Source organism: Harpegnathos saltator, unplaced genomic scaffold, assembly GCF_003227715.2.
Source record: "Harpegnathos saltator strain DR-91 unplaced genomic scaffold, Hsal_v8.6 scaffold47, whole genome shotgun sequence".
Classification (NCBI taxonomy): Eukaryota; Metazoa; Arthropoda; class Insecta; order Hymenoptera; family Formicidae; genus Harpegnathos; species Harpegnathos saltator.
In genome coordinates this window covers 1,491,794-1,511,974 of record NW_020230283.1, presented here as the reverse complement: position 1 = coordinate 1,511,974, position 20,181 = coordinate 1,491,794, and the positions used below count along the sequence as shown (strand labels likewise).

The window sequence follows — 20,181 nt, the reverse complement described above, 5'->3', positions numbered from 1 at the left end:
TGATGGGTCGTAAATTTTGTCAGCTTCATCTCTTGCCATGCTCTTTTGTATGCATTGACTTGCGGGACAAATCGGCAGAAATAATAACAAGAATAAGCGGCCAGGTACATGTTAGGGTTTCTAGGTAATTTGAGAAATTCCTGGGAAGCCTGGCCGGAATTGACGTTACCGCTGGCACACGTGGCTGCGACACGCTCGATGTAGATGGATTATCGCGCGAATTCCCAGGGTCCAGGGAGTGCGTAAAAATCAAATAAAAAAACCCGCAATTTCTCATCGGAAGCTCTTATACCATCGCTCGGCCGCCGATTACCTTTGCCGAGCGGCCGGCCAAGTACAAGAAGTAAGATGAAATTCAGCGGACGAATCTCTTTCTCCCCCAATTGGCCGCGATCTCAATCGCCCTTCTGTCCCGCGGAAACCGTCGAAAGACGGACGGAAGGAAATTGCCCGTTCACGACGAATGCGATCTTTGACGTAAGCGCGTGACGGCGTTATCGGCGACGGAATGGCCCCGCCATTCGGCCCCGTCGACTTTCCAGAGGATTCCTCCTCTCGTTCAAAAGAATTCGCGGCATGACGACGTCAGGCCTCTTGGCCTTTGCCAGTCTTCGACTCATGACCGAAGAATCGGCTCGATCCCGCGCGACGAACGGGCGTTATTCCGCTCGGCGAGGCTCGCTCCCTGCGAATAGGTTTCCGCCCGCGCCCTTTGACGCCGCCGGAAACGATTATCAGCCGTGTGTCGATATAGGCCGCTCGATTTCGTCGATCGACCGGCGGGGGAGGGGGAGTAATCCTCGTTCGGGGGACGCAGTCTTCGGGTACTTCACAATGCTCGTTCTCGAGGAGTTCGCTCGGCTGAGGAGATTTTGTTCTCTTCGTGGTGACTCACGTTGTCTCGAAAAAGAATTAACGAAAAATCATTATCTTTTTTTCTTTTTTTTCTTTTAAGAAAACTGCTGGAAAAAGTGATCATTCTAGGGAAAATTGTTATTACTTTTCAGGAAAAGTATTTTTTACGTTGTCCAATCGTGACGTCGTGATATTATAATTTCGCGGGAAATCGCAGGCGCTCCCCCGGCATTTCGGAGGAGGCCTTTATCTCGGCAGATTATCCTGGATTGTGTATCCGGATTTCGGGAGATGGACCTTTCGGGAAATTGTCCCGCTTTACGGATCTCGAGATTTCGATTCCCCGAGACAATGCGTGCCCACCGGCCCTCGGACGCGGGGCGTTACGACGCGGCGCAGCTGCGGCGATTTTCGCCGAATCGGCGACTCGTGTATTTGCGGAATCGCCTCGGATTTGCGTATAATGTCTCGGAATTTCGATGGGAACCGCGTGAGCGAAACAACGACGATTAATAGGGCGAATCGATAGCCGCATCGATGTAACCAACTGTAGCGAGCGCGGTTCGGCGTGAGAAAATCCCGGCGCGCTGCGACTCTATTTAAAAGCCAGACGAAATTCCCGGCAGTCGCCGGCATATCCCGGACGTGCGGTTTGAAAAGCATTCTTAAGTCCTTCGTGGCAAAAAGACCACGCACCCAGCCGGTGCGCCGTTAACTCGAATTCACCGACTGCATTCTCCCGACCCGGTCGAGGGGGTAGCCGTCCTCTCTCTCTCTCTCTCTCTCTCTCTCTCTCTCTCTCTCTCTCTCTCTCTCTCTCTCTCTCTCTCTCTCTCTCTCCCCCTTTCTCTTTTTCCTGCTACTTTTAAAGCTCATCGATTTATTCGCCGCATAATTCCGCTTAATCCCTCGTTCTCTCGGTAACGAATAAATATTTCTGCACGATTTGAGCGCGTCGAGCGAGCGACGTGCGTCCGCTCGCCTCGTCGGAAATGTCATTACGCTTTATCATATTTAACGACACGCTTGTAAATTTATCGGGGATTAAGAGGGGCTCAAGATTTCTTTACACAACGCGCGTATGACGCATGTGCCGCTCGCGAGAGCGGCGGGGGGAGAGGGTGGGGAGGGAGAGAGAAAGAGGATAATCCGTACGCGCGTTTATTGTTATTAATAAATGTGATTGGCGATTACATTGGCGTGAGCAGCTGTGAGCGATTCAAATGTCGCTGAAATGGGCACGAATTGCTGCTGAGAGTGAAATGATGACACACATCCGAGAATGATATATTTACAGGATATTTATTTTTGTAAATGGACAAAGTATTACAGTTTTGAAACGCTTTTATTTCGAGCAGTATTGTATTATACATCGACTGTTTTTTTTTTTTTTTTTTTTTTTTCGTTTTCTTATATCTCTTTAACGAGCTCCTTAATTACCGACGACGTTAATCATCGAGCGCCGTTCGTTATCATCGTTATCACGCTCGCCACCGTTGTCTGCCGCAGCGTATTGTTGTCTCTCCTTCGGAGCCCCCGCGTTACGTCGCTTACGTCCTACGTGATGTACGGTTCGCCTTAACTCTTTACCGCATTTACCGCGTCTTGTCGTGTACGCCGCGACATCCTAATTCGCTATTTTGTTTTCCCTATAAAAAATAACGACAAAGAGACCTCTCGCATGCCGAACTGCGTAATATTATATATCCGTAGCCGTGCCTATTTCCCTCACAATAATACCGTCTGTCACTTCTTTCTCGAGATTCGGAAAGGTGACGTTCGACCGGCACGACGAGATTTCCCTGCATCCTCGCTCGCGCGCTGCCGCGTGAACGATCCTCGCGCTCGATTTTGCCGAGGAACAACTCCTCTCGCCTTCTGCGGAGACGACACTCGGCGCAATCGCGTCGCTCGCGAAGCCCCGATTTGGCGGCCCTCTCTCTCTCTCTCTCTCTCTCTCTCTCATCGCGCGCGCGATATGTATCCCCGAAAAATTCACCGCGAGGAAGAAAGCGCTTGTATCACTAGTCTCTTACGTCCTGTGTACGCTCTGTTTGTCCAAAATATATATGTATATTTATATATATTATTTTTTTCGCTCGTAAGAAAGATTATAAGCGGTAAAGAGTTAACTTTTGGCAGTCTCCGCGCGGACTGCCGCCCGATACTCGCGCGCTCGCGAGAGAGTAACACTAACGTTAAGTCTAAGATAAAAAGAACCGATAGTTACTGCGATCGTCAACTAACGGAAGGTGGTTACCATCGTTACATCGAGACAAGAAACATCGAGACGCGCCCCGTCTCTCTCCTCTCCGAAGCCTGCGCTTTCTTTTTCTGCATGTGCGTGAGTTTTTCGCTTTCTTTTCTTTTCGCTGCGGCTTCGCACTGTCCTCCCCTTAACGGTTAGCTAAAATTAGAAGTACAATCGTCTATCGTCTAGTAATTGTCACAGTTTCGATATGTAAACCCATCGGATTGTTTATTTACAGTTTCTTCTCGTGTGTGTGTGTGTGTGTGTGTGTGTGTGTGTGTGTGTGTGTGTGTGCGCGCTCGTGTGTGTGTATGTATGATATATCTTTAGAAATATCGTCGTTCTTCGCGCGCGCGGCCGGGGTCGGCCGGGGGAGGGGAGAGGGGGATGGAGGCGCGAGGAACGTCAGCGGAATTTCGCGATTGGATCCGCCGAAATGAGATGAAATCGAATTGGCTTAGCGCGCGCGCGTTATCCGTTAAGTGAATTCCTCCATTAGCGCGCTCGATGCGACGCATCGGCGATGCATGCGCGTGCTTATACCGTAAATAATTAATACCGTAAATATTCGACGCGCAGGCCGAGAATATAATGATCCGTCGGTGACGATGTAAGCCGCCGGAGAGTCTCTGTCGCTGCACGTGTTACCCGCGCGCATTTCAGAATGCGAGAAGTAACAGGGATGAGAATCGTGAAGGAATACGCGACACGACGACGACACGGAGTCATCCTGTCCGCCCTGTCGCCCTTTGAGAAAAAGTCCGCGGTCGCGACTACATTGTACCGTGAGTGGGCGTTTACATTATGACGTGGAGAACGCCAGCAAGCGACCGCAAGAACGTGTGACGACATTTGCTACGGTGTAAAATCGTTTACTTGTACGTATTCAAAAGTCATAGGGGGGGAGGGGGGGAGGGGCTGAACGGCAGCCCTCCAAATCGGCGCCCGTATGCGCCTTAACCAGAAATCGTATCCTTAGGAAGAGCAAGTACGTTAAAGAGAGTCGCTGATGGCACGAGCGCGTTGAAAACTTGGCGAACCCAATCCTGTAACTTTGTTCTGCCGCGCGTGTTTACGCACACGTGTGTGTATGTGTGTGTACGCTGCTCGCGTATTCGCGCACCGATCAGGGATTTACTTCCGCTTACGAGACAGCGAATTGCAGGGAGGAAGAAGGAGGCTCGAATAAGTTTGTACATTTTAATCCCGAAAGTAAGACGCGACGCGCGATGAAGCTCAACAATGAAAAATTAATCCCTCCCCCGACTCGCTCGACGCTCCTTTCACGTAAGTGATCTCGGCTTATCCTTGTTCTCGCAATAAGTGAGAAACGCTGCCGAGTCGACGAGCGAACGAACGATCGTAATAAAGCGACCACGTGGCATCCGACGACGATTATTAATGTAGGATAATATTCTTCCGCGCAAACTGATCCGATTGACACCCCCGTGATTTCGCTCGAGACACACACAGAAGGGTGGATACGCGGCAATCGGTAACTCGTGAAGCCTAGGTAGAGCTCGAGGCCTCGCGAAGCCGAGAGACATGTCCTGTCGCGAGGAGCACGCGCGACGCAGAAAGGATCGTCCCCCGCGGAGGCTCCGGGACCGGAGGATCGCGAAGTCCTCTGACTCTCCTCTGGCAATCCGCGTGAATTCCGCGCCTCTCTCGCTTCATCTACCGCTTCAGCTTCTCGTCGACGCGGGGTTGGACCCGAGCCTCGCGGAGGAGCTCCGCGAGCAACTCCCGAGCCACAAAGCTGAACGACCGAGCTGTCTTCGAGCGAAACAGACAATGAGTTGCAGGGACGAAGAAGAAGGAGGCTTGAATAAGTTTGTACATTTTAATCCCGAAAGTAAGACGCGACGCGTGATGAAGCTCAACTGAAAAATTAATCCCTCCCCCGACTCGCTCAACGCTCCTTTGATCTCGTAAGTGATCTCAGCTTATCCTTGTTCTCTTGTTGTGCAATAAATGAGAAACGTTGCCGAGTCGACGAGCGAACGAACGATCGTAATAAAGCGACCACGTGGCATCCGACGACGATTATTGATGTAGGCTAATATTCTTCCGCGCAAACTGATCCGTCGCGACCCCGTCGTCGTGGTTGTGCTCGCCAGCGGGTCCGCGTACGAGAATGTTCGCGCGCGAATGACAGACAAAGACATGATAATAAAGACGCAGAGGCCGAGGGGATAGAAGTGTGGGAGGGCGGCGGGGGGATAATGGGAGTTTAGTTTGGCGATTAGATTAGTCATGGAACTCGGTGGACCCAACCAGCGAGGGCCGAGCGGCCCTCCTCCTACCCGTAATGGTAGTAGATCTTGTCCTTGCAGTTGCACGTGGCGCCGCAGAACTTCCGGCGCTCGCGGCCCTCCTTGGTGTTCGTCTCGCAGACCCAGGAGTCGAACGTCCTGACCAGCTCGGCGCAGTTCGACCACAGATCGGTGTAGTAGCAGGCGTTCGTGCAGAGCTGCTCCTGCACGCAGTGGTCCTTGCACTCGCTGCAGGGCTTGCCGGCCACGTAGGGCAAGCCCAGGCGGCCCCTGTAGTTGCCACTGCGGAGCAGAAAGCAGAAGCCGGGCTTGTGTGTTGCGTTGCGAACGACGCGAAAGAGGCGAGAGAGTAAGGGCGGGATTACGATGAACTTTACGTAATTAATTGCAATTTCATCGTAACAGCCGCGATTTCATCGGGCGATTTAATTTTATCGCGAACGCGCGCGGCGACAGCGCTGCAAACCCGAGTGTGTTATTTTGACACGTATAAGCTGAAGCTTTCTTCACGCGTCTCTTGTCGTCTGAAATCACGTCGTTCGATGCATTTCGATCATCACTTAACGCGTTTAAACGCGTTAAACGACGTGATTTAGGACGAGAAGAAACGCGTGACGAAAGCTTCAGCTTATACGTGTCAAAATAACACATTCGGGTTTGCAGTGAGGTCGGCCTGGCCCGATCCGACGCGACGCGCGCGTTATTTCGGGCCGTCGTGCGGGCAATAAAAATAGAGATCTTGTATGTCACGTTGCGCGCAAAAAGCGTTTGAATTTAACATCAGCTGGATTAATTTGTTATTCACTTTGTCATTCGCGAGAGAATTTGATCTCTCCGCTTTCTCCCTCTCCTCTCTCTCTCTCTCTCTCTCTCATTGTCTGTTTTTCTTCCCTTTACCCGCTCCACAAGAGAATAAGTTGCGTCCACGACGCCGCATTGCATTTTCGCGCGAAATCTCTCCCCTCGTCGGCCACCGACTTATTCGATTTTCGCTCGACCGCCGCTCTCCCCGGACGCTCCCCGCGAGATAATTGCGCGCCGGGGACTTCTGAGATATACTCCCGTGTAAATACTTTCGGCCGTGCATCCATTAACCACGCGCATTACCGTGAACCCTCTCCGCGGAGCGAGCGCCGTGCGCAATTTGCAAATGGGCCAACGGATTTACATCCAGAGTATTTTTCGGGGACGAGTCGCGCGTCTTAAACGCGCGATCGCACGCGAAAACCAAGAGACGGCGGACGGGGCGGGGGGAGGGGGCGGACTGGGCAAGGAGAGTTTCTCCGGTTGCAAAGGCCCGCGGGCGCCATATATCGTCGCGAAATTAATTACGAGATAGAGCCGCTGTGAAAGAGCGAGGCGAAGATAAAAGGAAGGATAAGGTGGCCCACCGCTGCCGCCACCGCTACACCACGTGACACGGTTTATTTATTCAGGACTCGGGCTACTGATGGCGACTGCGCGCGGCGGCGGGCGCCGGCTTTGCTTTTCGCGCGAAATAGGTCAGGCGTCAAATACACGGTGCGGTAGAATGTGCGCTGCTTAACAAGAAGCACAGATCGATGTACAAAATGGCATATGAAATGATCCCGAAAGCTCCCCCGTCCTCTCGCCCGAGCCGTTAAAATTCTTCCGCGTTTCTGCGATTCCTCAATCGCGAACTCGGCTGGCGAACATTTCCGAGATTTCCAGACGCTGCCGAGCCTTCGTGAGTCTTCTGTCTCTCTCTCTCTCTCTCTCTGTCTTTTTTTTTCTTTCTTTTCTTCTTTCTTTCTTCTCTTCCCTGTGTAAGGACCGTCTTTGCGTCATTTATATTCCTCCCTGCACTTTTTCGGACTTCTCTCGCTCGGGTTAGCAAGATTTTTTGACGTGGGCTCGCTGCGCTGAACATCCTCGCCGGAAATCTCGCGTAAATCCTGCGGTCCGCGGAGGACAACGAGTAACGTTCTGTCATCTGTTTTCGTCCTCGGAGCTTAATTCCCGAGAAGCCCCGTCGGTGCTTCTTGCAGCTCGAAAGCTATCAGTGTGACTCGACCTTTCCGCCGACAAAAATCGACTCCGAATTTGCTGCCGCGCTGTTGTTGTATCTCGTCTTTCCGCGGATTTGCATTTTGTAATTTTTGTCTTTTATTGTCCAATCTTCTTTTTTCGCTCCTCCGAAAGGGCGCAAAGCTTCACGTAGCGGGGAAGCTAATACCGCTGACTACATGTGTGTGTACGCTCACGCCTGCCCATTAATATGTCGCGTTGTAACGCGAATATACGAAGCTACGGGGAACTCATCGCCGATCGTATTAGAACGGATCCCGCGGAAAATTTATCGGGTGTGCGTATTGCCGGGGATCGATATGAGGGATATATAGCCGCGCGCGATTTGTAGGAATCCTTAGTTCGGAACTGGGTCGTCGACATTTTTGTACCAACTGCGGGAGCGATAAATTGCGCGCGGCCGAAGCGCGGATTCTAATTGCGCGAGCTCGCCCGCGCGTGAAATGTCCTCGGGACAATCATTCATTTTGTTGTCACTCACCCTCGAACGGCTCGCTCGAGAGCGCAAGAGTAACCGCGCGAGAATTGTTTGTAATTTTCCCTCGCTCTTCCCTCCTCTCCCTCCCTCCCTCCCACCCTCCTTCTCTCCTTCTCGCTTCGCCGCCGCTCTTTGTATTAATACACCGCGAACGAAATATCTAAAGCGAGCCCGCCGATGGAGAGGGATCAAAATTGTTAAGGCTAGAGCTCTTCTGCACCTCCGAGTTTTGCAATTAGGATAATTCTCCCTTAGGGGAGAGCAGAAACGTGCCAAGTTACGAGCTCGCTTTTAGATCTTGCCGGGAAGATGGATAGCTGTCCGGATAGCGATAGATGTCTAAATTGCGTGATATGCATTTTTACTTGGAGTTACTTCTCAAGATGATCGATGCTATCTCTTTAAAGATCAGCAGCAGCACTTTTCAATCCGTTGTGATGAATATTCCGTCGTGCCGCTGACGATCTTTCTTTCTCGCCCAATTTATACCGTGACACACGGACGGCGTTACACGCGTTTTTCCCTAATTATTAAATCCGCGAGAATCGATCGATTATTCTTCGACGGGGAGAAAGAGCTCGGGAGTATTTCATTTCTTGCTTTATCATGCATCGTGGGCTTTTCACCGAACATCCCGTTTGTGTGTGTGTGTGTGTATATGTGCGTGTGTATCCCATCCGGTAGCCGCGGCACAACGAAAACCATAAGTATACTGAGAAAGTATGCCGTACTGGTGACAAAGAGAGCCGTCTAAGTGCTACAATGGGCATGACAAAGACGAACGAGCCATAACTCCCGCTGACGCTGCATATATTCCGCACCGGTGTCACCATTTTCCTTGTTTTCCTTGCTTACCTTGTTCCTCCTGTTTTCCCCCGAGTGCATGTATATACGTTTCTGTATGGAAGAAAGAGAGAGAGAGAGAGAGAGAGAGAGAGAGAGAGAGAGAGAGAGAGAGAGAGACTACGTATTTGTATGCACACGTGTGAATATCCGTTTGTATGTACCTCTCTCTCTCTCTCTCTCGCTCTCGCTCTCGCTCTCGCTCTCGCTCTCGCTCTCTCTCTCTCTCTCTCTCTCTCGCTCTGTCTCCTTTCTTTCGTTTTCTCTGTGTTCGCGCGTGTCACGTTTCTCACACACGGTATATAAATATAGGATTTACATTATCTCAACGCATCTAGAGGGAGCTTAGGAGCCGTACTAGAGCGTGAACTTGAATACACATTGGTTATTTTCGTTCGTAGAAAAGGTTGCCTGTCAAATTCACACGCCGGGGGTGTCCGTAGCAAGCTCATATCCGCGGCGATCGGTCTCGATGAAAGTAATTCTCCGTGTTACCGTTTCACGGTGCTGCTACTGCCGCTGCTGTTACCATCGCCGCATCGCGCCGAGCCGTGTTATGCGAGACGCTGAAATATAGAAAAATGGGTCGCGGACGACTGTTGTTCCTCTCCGTTCAGTAGCCACCGACATCGTCATATTTCCTCAAACGCGAATCTATTCTCAGCTACCCTTGGCATTAGTGCGCTCGAGGCTAATTGTTGCAACAAAGCAGGGAGGAAAAATAGCGCGTGGATAAATTACGCACTGCGATGAGACACGGGAAAAACCAAGAAACGTGTGTCTCTCGTTATCCTTTCTATGTCAATCGATTGCCAACAGTCGATTGTTGGCGTCCTCAGAACGTCCCGCGAACGTTCTCGTTGACTGAACTTTTCGTGACTGAAGCGACAAATCTCCTACGGCTCGTAAATTAAGCGCTGTCAATTCTCCACATTAGCTCTTAGCAGCGTGGATTATTCCACGGCTCAGTCTCCCTCTCTGGCAATTTCCCGACAGTCTGTAACTTCTCGCGAGGATTCTCGCAAAAGTGGACTCTTTTCAAGGGATAGGAAAATCTCCTGACAGAGATAGACACTGTGTGTGTGTGTATGTGTGTGTGTGTGTCTGCGGCGCGGTATAATTATTTGGGCACTTAAGCAGCGCCCACAGCGTAAGCGGAGGACGGAATCCCTCTTCAAAAATGTGCTCGCCTCTGCCAAGCACTTCCGCGCGAAGAATCGGGAGTACGCGTGCTTTAATCAAGTTCTCCGTCTCTACCTTCCTCCTCTCTATTTTTTTTCTTATTTATTCAGCTCATGTTAATGCTTCGACAATCAGCTTTGACCTTTTTCCCTCTCAGCGCGCAAACCAAGTCGATGTAACCGAGAGCCGCTCTGACGACGACGTGCGCTCTCGCGCGAGCTACTTTCGCCAAGTTTACGGTTAACCGTTTCAATCCGCCGTGCTTCCCTCCAGCAAATTATTGCGTCAATTCCAAGCTAATGAACTAAGTTCTGGCTCAATTGCAATCGCTGTTGCAGAAACAACCGTATATCATAACAGCCGCGTATAGGTAAACGGTACGCATCTCCGCATCAGCGAAAATAATTACACCGTCCGTTACGTCGGCGCGTCTAATCTGTGCAGCGCACAGATATCCGCGCGCACCGTTTGCCGCAATAGCGACAAAGTCTCTCGGCAACGTCTGCCGTCTAGCCGGAATCTGATTACGCTTTATCGTACTCGACGACGTGTACCGGTTGATTTCGCGGGGATGGAAAGGGCTTCTTCGTATTATGCGGCAAGGTTACTCGCCCATAAGTCTACCGCACGGTACATCGTGGATCCTCCCTCGTGGATGAGAGATCCTGCGGAGAAAATTTCGCCCAAAGACCGGCGCGTCGATCGGAATCTTCGCGGCGTCGCGAAAGTTCGGGGGGAACATGGAAACATTACGCATTGCAATTATGTCACAAATGCCCAAACTCGTTTCTGGCGACGCAATTCTTCAGGATTTTTTACTAAATTTCCAAATCTTTTCATACAAATAGAATCCCAAATTCTATATCCAAGAAACAAGTATTCTGTTTGTAAAGTAATTTTTCCCATAGTCTCATATTTCTAAACGAAGCCTTTTACAGAAAAATAATTCCTCTTTCAATAAAGCGATTAAAGCGAACCATTCATCTAAAATTTATTAGATATTATTCTGTTTTCCTCTTATTTCAAGAGGATTTCCTCTACTTGTTATAGAATTGAAGTCGGAATGCATCTATCTATCCATCTATATATGTATATATATATATTACTTTTCGCTATACATTATAATTTTTTCAAATTAATCAGTATAACCAGTAAGAATAAAGTACAGTGAGAATAAATAATAATCCTCTTAAAAAAAGATTAAATAATATAAGAGGAAATTTATATTAAAATCAATCAGATTTACATTATACATATAACATATAATTCCTCTAACTTTAAGAGTAATGTATTTCTAATATTTTCCTCTTAATCCCAGAGGAATCCTCTTGAGGCCATGTATAAGAATAAAATCCTCGAAAATTTAGATGATTCCGCTTATTCTGAAATTACTTTTTTTTCCGAGTGCGAAACTTCACGAACGCCCAAATTCGTTTCTGGCAACGTCAGGACGCGAGTTTCACGAATCCTCAAGCTTTTTACTAAATTTCCAAGTCTTTTTATATATATATATATAGGATCCCAAGGTCTATACATAAAGAAGCAACCTGCGTGCTCATAGACGTTCCTCGCTTTCACCCTGTGATTGTACAAAATAGAGTCCTTTGTCTCTCGTAATTGTCACCGCGAAGCTAGCGCAATGACGGATCACCGCGCGTCAACGGCGTTTCTTCGCGAGTAACTAAATTCGAGATCGACAGTGCACACTTCGGAGGGACTCCTCGCAACAACCTAATGACATCGCGCGCGGAGAGTTATACCGGCGGCTAATGTACGTACAATACGCAGTGCGGATTTATCACTCTCGCTCGCTCTCCCATCTCTCCAATCACTCAGCATTACGCGTACCTTGGCGCATAGTTGCAGACATACATGTAGAAGTCCTTGCCGAGCGGACCCTTGCCGCCGGTGCAATGGCTCACTCCGCATCCGACCAAATGCGTCGTCGCCCACACCACCTGCGTATAATGGCCGACCTCGAGGACGTCATTCGTCGTATTGGCCCCGTACTTGAAGTCCTTGTACTCCATGTACCACATTCTGATGGGGAAGTTCCTGCAACGTTCCGACGTAGGACAATTCGGCGAACGATCTCGATTTCAGAAACGCTCATAGCCACCGCGCCCGCGCTTACACACGTTGTTTGCCGAGCTCTCGTCCTCGGTAACGTGTGCTATCTGTACGGATTCCGCTTGTAACTTGGCAAGTTTACGGCTCCGTGCTCTCATGACGAAAGAAACATGCCCCGTCGTCGGCGTCGTCGTGCGGCGCAATACTCGCGCTCGCGATCTTCAGAAGAAAGCCGATCGATGATGGCCCCTCTTGAAAACACCCTTGAAATTTTTTTCCCCAATTCTTCTATTTTTATAAAGCCCTCGTTGGGCGGAAAAATGCCGCGACGGTACCGCGACTCTGACCGTTTGAAATCTGCGTCCCACTTTAAAGCCGAGAAACTATAGAGATGTGCGAATCACGAATTTTTATGTCGAATCGAATCGAATCATCGAAAGTTTAACAAGACTATTAAACATGCAAATAATGATGGAAGATTTTAATATGAAAGGGAATATTGATATTGTAATATCATCTTAAAGTAAAATATATATATTTAAATATTTAAAGTAATTTATAATTAAGTTATTAATTATAAGTTAAGTGGTTCAGACAATACAGGCCCGGACGGCCCGTTTTGTAGCTGATGCACGCAAACGATAATGTATTTGATTCCTATTCGTATTATTCGGATTCAAATCATAGGGTTTCGAATTCGAATAGTTCGCACATCTCTACGAGAAACACGTCCCGAATTCACCGTCGCGGCCGGCGTCGTCGTGCTCGCGCTCGCGATTTTCGAAGAGAAAACCGATCGTAACCCCCTCGAAAACATTAAAAAAGTTTTTTTCCCAATTCTTCTATTTTTATACAGTCCTTATTGGACGAAAAAACTGCCGCGACGATACCTTTGACCGCCGTTCGAAATCTGCCGCGTAAACCACCGCTAGTGTCCACTTGAAAGCCGCCGAGAGGCTTTCATACGAACGTTCGCGCTTGAAATCTCCAATCCGACGCGCAAAATTTAGAATTTAGAACAACACACCACTGTGACATCCTTGAACGGCGCTGCGGGGATGAAATTCGCGCGTGTGGGCGACCTCGGCGGTTCCGCTTAATCCGCCGGGCGAAGTCGTTGACGCGCGTAACTTGAGCCGCGGATGACGCACGGTCGTCGCGCGACGAGGCAACTTTCACGCGTAAATAACCGAGCCGACGATTAAGCGATTAACGGTGCATCCAGTTGCGCGGACGGACCGCCGCATATTCCCGCGGAATAAAATCGCTCTCTCTCTCTCTCTCTCTCTCTCTCTCTCTCTCTCTCTCTCTCTCTCTCTGCCGGAGTTGCACCTGAGCAAATATACCAACTGCCGGCGCAAACTCGCTAACTAGAAGTAAACAAGATTTAATAATATCTCACCAGAGCGTGCGGCCCGTGCTGATGAAAATGTTTTGTCCACTCTGGCCGAAGCCGTCCAGGTACAAGCCGGTTGCATTGTCGTGCACTAAACCGAGGCAGCGATCGGCCCACCTCTGCGCCGCCTTCGCTAAGCCCGGATGCCATTTCTGAAACGGGGCAAGGGATTCGGAATTATCGGACATGCCCGAATAAACGACGCTTTATGGTTCACATGGTGTCTCGCGGAAACTCAGCGTCGCCACGGCAACGCGCGGCGGCGAGATATTAAAGGCCGGACCGGGGGAGGGGGGAGGGAATGTCTCGATGCCGCGGCGTTAATAAATTCAGAATTATGAGCACATCCGAAAAGAGAGAGACGGGGAAAAAAGTCCTCCCGGCGAGAGTTACGCGAGTCGGAGACTCTCGCTGAACTCTGGCTGCTGGGCTTTAACGGGATTCCGATGTGAGGAGAGATTAGTTAGCCTCTTTTCTCGGAGCGCGGTCCCGCTGTCGAAAATGAGTGAAAGTACCGCCGGGACCACTCGGGCTCGCAAGAGAGAGAGAGAGAGAGAGAGAGCAGAGCGAGTGTCCTGACTTAAAGTTCGAGTGGATTCCTCGTCCACTTTGGCTTTGAATTAGAACGTGCTGGCAAGGATTCCCGCTCGATTGGGGTCGAATTTGTGTCTGTGACGGCAAAGTCGTGAGATTTGGAGTCTTCAATTTCGGATGAAGATATTCACTCGAACGTCGAGTTCGGGGCGGTCGCTCGGTGCGAACGAAAGGTCACTCGAATTTCCACAGCAACACGGTAGTCACCGTTTCTCGGCCGGAATCTGCCTCGAGCTTGAAACTTAAAAAATGCGAAGACACGTTCGAGAGAGAGAGAGAGAGAGAGAGAGAGCGTTGAGTCCCGAGGAGATCGCGGGCGATTAAAATTTCGAGCTGAGAGGAAGTCGCGAATTTAGGGCGGGCCGAGCTCGGGGGCGATCCCCCTCCCCCCTCCGGCGATACGGTATAACGGTGGCGTTCGAAAAACGCTGGAAACTTCATTAGAGAATATGTACAACGATCGCAGGCATGCAACGGCGCAGTGGTGTTTACGAGCGCGGAAACTTGCCGCGCATCCCGCCTCGCGCGATTGTAAACTCGCGGCAGAAGTTTCGCCGCGCCTCCGTAATCACTCGTTATATGCAAATATCCCGCCTCCGGGACCATAGCGGCCCCCTCAGGGAGTTTCTCGCGAGGAAAGCTCCCGTTGCCTTCATATTTTTCTTTGCGCGAGACCGATAGCGCGAGTCGCGCAATTACACCGACGATCGCGCTAATTTTCCGTAGCAACGAGGCATGCTCGCGCGTTCGCTCGTGGCGGGAAAGGAGGAAAAGCGTCGGGAAAAACGCGAGCTGCCGCGATATTGCGTCCGGTATGTGGTCACATTAAGTCCGCGGTAAGAAGTCGGGATGTTCCCCCCGCTCCGTCGCGGGAGTCCTTAATCAGTTGCGCTTCTTGATTTATGCAGCTCAAGGAGACCGCCTTCTTGCTGCAGCGCAAAGTCGACGCTTCGAATTCTAACCGGTAGGGGGCGCCGCGCAATATTCCGCGCAACGCAGCGCGCGCGCGCGCGAAATTGCACGTTTCTCATTATCGCGCCGCGCCAACGTTCGCGGATGTTGAAAAATTCGGAGCGAGTCGAGCGCAGCTCGAATAATTAATGAATAATTCGCGTTTGAAGAATCGATCGCGCGCGCGGCGAGAGCCAACGAGACGGAGTCGCGGATCTTCGGTCATTCAAGCGGCGCTTGAGCCCTCGTGTACAATCAACGAGCGGAGCTCGGCTTTGCGTCGTGAATTCGCCGCCGAGCCGGATATCTAATTACGAGGCGATGATTAATCGCGACTTCCTCCGCTATCTCGCGCACCGCGACGCTCCTGCGGTTAATTCGCCCGGGACGAAGGGAGAAAGCCGCTTCACGAGCGCGATACGACACGGTGCGCCTCGCTGCTTCCTCCGCCGCCCATCGACGGCGGTTTCGTTCGCCAATAAAAAGATCCCCGATACCCCGGCCACCCTATGCTCTCTCCCCCTCCCCTCCCCCCCATCGACGCGAGAAAAGCCGCATCGCGGGCCCGAGTCTCGCCGCGAGAGAAGCTCCCCGGATAACAGTCGCATCTACGGCGTAACTCCCGCCGAAAGTAGCTTTTACGGTGCTACGTCGTCGGTAGTTTCCGCGGGGAAAGAATTTAAGTGGGAAGTCGTGTAACTTATAAGCAAGCTGCGCGGGGAGATTGGCGGCGCGAAAGAAACGACGGGTAAAAGGGGAAGAGACTCGGAGATAGTCTGACCACGTAGACACCCGTCCGCCGCCCGCGAGTGCCCGCGATGCCTCGAAGGAGAGAATCCGCGTGGCCCCGCGAATGTGCGATGAAATTCATGCGAAGTGTTCAGATCCGCGAGCGAGGCTCCTCGCATTCTGCGGGGCCGATGACGTCGGATTTGAGGGGGAGAAAGAGAGAGAGAGAGAGAGAGAGAGAGAGAGAGCTCGTTGTTATGATCGCGAAAAAAGGGAACCATATCGCGTTATTTTATCGTGTATTTATCCCTTTTCCCCGCGCTCCCCCCTCCCCCCCTCCCCCCGCCTCTCGCGTATCCTTGCTGTTTACTTGCACAAAATTAATTGGAACATATTTCCACGCCGCGAATTTATCTCCGTGAAATTATCGGCTGCGGTAAATATCGTGTTACAGGGCGTGTGAAACGCCCTGTATCAACGGAAACAACGGCTGATACGTAAAATAGAGCGCAACGATCGGCCGGGAGAAGGAGGGGGCGGAGTGAAGGGGAAGGGCGAGTGCTTGTATATAAATCGGATAATAACGTCGATGCGTCGGCGGAAATTGAAATCTCGCGGCGGGCGGGCGGACCTCGAAAATTCAGTTTTCTGATCAAGCGAGTCCTCGGCTGAGGGAAATCTCACGCGCGAGGTGCCTTCGACCAGCGCGATTCAACCAACGGACGCGCCGCGTCGGAACGATTGTGAAATGTCTCAGCCGAAACTAATCGAAGCGCTTCGAAGTCGTACCGATTGTATTCTCGCCGTCTTACCGTACTTCGTCGCGCAAAATGAGTCGAGGAGAGACGTGCGTCGCGCTGCCGCGGCGCTGTTTGCGGCCTCGCTAATTCCGACAATTTTCCCAGGTCGCGCGGGAAAGCGCAGGAAAGCAGCAGATAACGAGCGCTCTCGCCGCTTAATTTTAATCAGGCCAATTAACGGCGCGCGTTGTCTGCCGCGCCGAGTTGCCGAAAGCTCGAGTTAAGCGCTGCGCGCACGCGACCGCTCGCGACTGTGTTCCTGCGGTTCTTGCTGCGTCGTCGAGCCCGATTGCGTCTCCCGGCCAATCGCCGATCGTTTCCTCGGGGTCCTCCCGCGGAAAATTCACGAGGAACAAGCTGCACACCGAGTCTCTCCGTCGCGGTTTCCGATTTGTGTGTATGTATGTGTGCTCAGATAACGGCTTCGATATCGCCGCCGATGGTTCCCTTCGGAGACTCGGACGCCGCAATATTCGTTTGAGCGTCGCGTCGCGTTCCGGCGCGAAACTTATTTATCGTTGTTAATGGCGTTATGCAAAGTTTCGATTAAGATGGAAATTAAGTGGCGCGATCGCGATTAATCGGCCCCGGGGGAGAAGAACGGTCTATCGACTCGATATTATCGGGGCAATCGACGACGTTGCGATGGAGAGATGGAGAAAAGAGAGAGAGAGAGAGAGAGAGAGAGAGAGAGAGAGAAAAGTGGAGAAAGAGAGACGGGCAAGCGGCGCGGGAAGATTCCATCTCGGAGAGTAACGATATATTGTCAAAGAGATGCGAATCCGCGAAAAACGGCGGGACTTCAAAGAGACGGCGAAGACGCGACGGCATTATTCGGAACGGTACACCGTGAGAGAGATAGAGAGAGAAAGCAACGGTTTACGGCGCGAATCCTTCGCGAGTCCTCTCGAACCGCGCGAGGAAGATTCGCCTGGAGGACGATCGTATTCACGTGAAGGAGCAAGAAGACAGACCGGATTGCTCGGATCCTCTTTCCTCCCCTTTCCCCTTCTCCTTGTAATTTCGAACGTTAATTCAACACCGGAGGGGGGGGACGATGCTCGTCAACGATTCGCAGCCGGGATAAATTTGCCCCGAGGATGATCCGCGATCGCGACCACCGCAATGGAGAGCCGCGAGTACGCGCGAATGCCTCCGTCTCTATTTATACCTGCGATAAAATTCTCCCCCCGGCTTCCCCCGTGTATATATCACCGCGACGCGAAAACAAAAGCCGTCGCGCGGGCTAGATACAACAATGACAAGTATACGAGAGCTCCTCTCCCCGCCTATCGGACTGCTCGCCGCACCGCGGAGCGCACTGTAACGCGCCGCGGAAACGACGGCGCGCGCGCACAAAAAGCAGGCGTTTGTGAAATATCGCGATTGTGACCTCCGATGAAATTTATAGAAAGGTGGTTATCGCGACCGCGCCAAGGTGAACGTCCCTGTCGAGCCGCTCACCCCTCCCCCCTCTCCCCGCATGCTACGGCCTCGTGAAAGCAATTTTACTTTGATGCTCGGAATCGCGCGCGCGGCGTCGATCGACGCGGAAATGGGATGTATCGACTTCGTGTTTCCGCGCGCGAGAACGCTCTCTCTCTCTCTCTCTCTCTCTCTCTCTCGCCTTTACACTCTCTCAACGCTCTCTCGCGCGGCCGGCTGACGCGCGTCCGTCTCGTTGTAAGCGCTATCTTTCGAAACTGTCGATCGGTTAAAGCCGCGCGCGCGGCGCTTCGCGCCTCCGCGCGGACCGTGATGAGCTCCTCGTGAACTCGTTTGCGGCGGACCCACCTTTTATTTCGCTCCGCCTGTCGATCTGGCTATATTTCTCTCCTCCTCCTTTCTCTCTCTTTCTCTCCGACTCTTTCTCTCGTTCCTCCTTTCCCCGTCGCTCTCGTCAGATTTATATGCTTGTATGCGCGAGATAGGGAATCGGAGCAGGGAAGATCCAGCGCGATTAAAACAGCTCGACGTCGGGCTGTGATTTATCGAGCGCGTGACCATTAAATATCCCGAAAACAATTTTTTCCTTGCCTCTTGGCGTGTGTAGAAGGGCTGATTAGAATCGGAAAGGAGAGGGGATGTGGGGAGTGTCTGGAACACCAGCGGGTGAAATTCCAACAGAAGTCTCCGAGAGGCTAACTCGAGATGGACATTTCCCCCGGAAAAATTTGACATGGACCGGACGCTCCGCGTCGTCTCTCCCGACAGTCCCTCGTCGGGTTCCAACGAGGTCGCCTGACGAATTCGAAATCGTGAAATTTCGATAAGCAGGTCATTCCACGCAGTGGTATTCCGAAGTAGCCTACGTAACGGTCTCCGCGCCTAGAGGGTTGCTTTTTCGCCGCGACGATTTAATAGAGAGAGAGAGAGAGAGAGAGAGAAAGAGAGAGAGAGAGAGAGAGTCGGCCGCCGGTGTCTCGAGGCCGGCGCGACAAGCCGACGCTGCGAGCGGCGGGTAAACGCCTTGTTAAGAGGAGAATACGAATGGAGTTCTTACCATGACGAGCATGTTGGCGGCGGTTGGCTTGACCTGCGTGCGAAAATAATTGTGGGTCTCCACAATCTTCTGCCGCACTTTACTGCTGCTGGTCCTTATTAACCGGATGGGCACCCGGTCGCCGTACAGTCGCGGCGCTGGAAACAAAAAGGAAGAGACCACCTTCCAATAACCGACATCTGTCGCCCGACGAGAGTCGCCCGGCGAGCTCTCGACGACTCCATCCCCGCTGCCGCTGTCTCTTCTCCCCCTCCCCCCTCGGGGAGGACGGGGTGGACAAAAGGGAAGCCTTGACCGGAACGAGCGAGGATCGAACGATTACATTTCGCTCGCCGGCGAGCTCTTTAAATCGGGATACAATGCGCAATGTGTATAGGGATGAGGCGGAAGAGGTGGGCGGAGGGGTGGGAGACGCGGAAGTTCGTGACTCTTCCCGGGCGGTGTAACCCCGGGGCTCGCTGAGGCGATCGACTCGTCTTCTCGACGAGAGCGTTCCTTTAATATATCGAATCAAGCCGTCGACTCCCGTGACTTCCGTCTTTCTTTGCGTCCGGCGGAAATTCATTTCCTGAAATACTCGCCGCCAACCGGAGCCCGGCGTGATGAATATTCGTCGTTATCAACAACGGTTTATGATCGCCGGCCGATAAGCGGCTTATCGATACTCTTTCCGCTCTCGGCGGCGCGCGCGGAGAGACGTTCTTTGTCGGCGGTTTTATTTATGACTCGAGCCGAGATGGAAAGACGGGAGCGCCTTTCCGCCGTCAATCCGCGACTCGCGTAGTCGCGATTCCGATCTCGGATGCGCGACTTTCCGATCGGCCCGACAGCGACGTGTGTATTCTTCCGTCTTCGTTTTTCCTCCGCGCGGATCTCTCGCGGAACATCAGCTCGCGGTGGTGGCCGCGCGGCGAAACAAGCGCGCGCGTCCTCCGCAATGGCGAGCTCCGCAGCTCTCCCGATCGGAATCGATTTTCCGCATGCTCGCGACGCGACCCGCTCTCGTCAGGAGCTTTCCGATCGTTTCGGGAATCCGAATGTCCGTGATGGGATAACGCTTGATAAACGTTCCGCGGCGTTCCGAGCGAGAATACCTCACCGAACGTCTACACGATGGGCTCCCTGACCCGTATAATGTAACGCATCTCTCGAAGCAGCCGAGTACGAAGGCTCGCCGTGAAACTTCACGAACTTCCATTTCTTA

The 20,181-nt window shown here is 51.8% G+C and overlaps 1 protein-coding gene and 1 long non-coding RNA gene across 5 annotated transcripts in view; one reads left to right on the top strand and one right to left on the bottom strand.

Annotated features, from left to right (window-relative positions):
* LOC105186806 (uncharacterized) overlaps positions 1–20,181 on the top strand; it is an 81,938-nt gene that overhangs the window by 55,107 nt on the left and 6,650 nt on the right. The window lies entirely within an intron of this gene.
* Positions 2,182–20,181, bottom strand: part of LOC105186805 (cysteine-rich venom protein pseudecin) — a 74,018-nt gene continuing 56,018 nt past the window's right edge. For 2 of the 3 annotated variants that reach the window (XM_019843053.2, XM_025302203.1), the window contains exons 3-6: positions 18,978–19,114; positions 13,407–13,552; positions 11,783–11,989; positions 2,182–5,664 (exon numbers count right to left, since the gene is read on the bottom strand). In XM_019843053.2, the coding sequence (XP_019698612.1) occupies positions 5,409–5,664; positions 11,783–11,989; positions 13,407–13,552; positions 18,978–19,114 (746 nt within the window). In that variant the 3' untranslated portion in view covers positions 2,182–5,408. The remainder of the gene's footprint in view (positions 5,665–11,782; positions 11,990–13,406; positions 13,553–18,977; positions 19,115–20,181) is intronic. The other variant, XM_025302202.1, reaches the window with a different exon arrangement.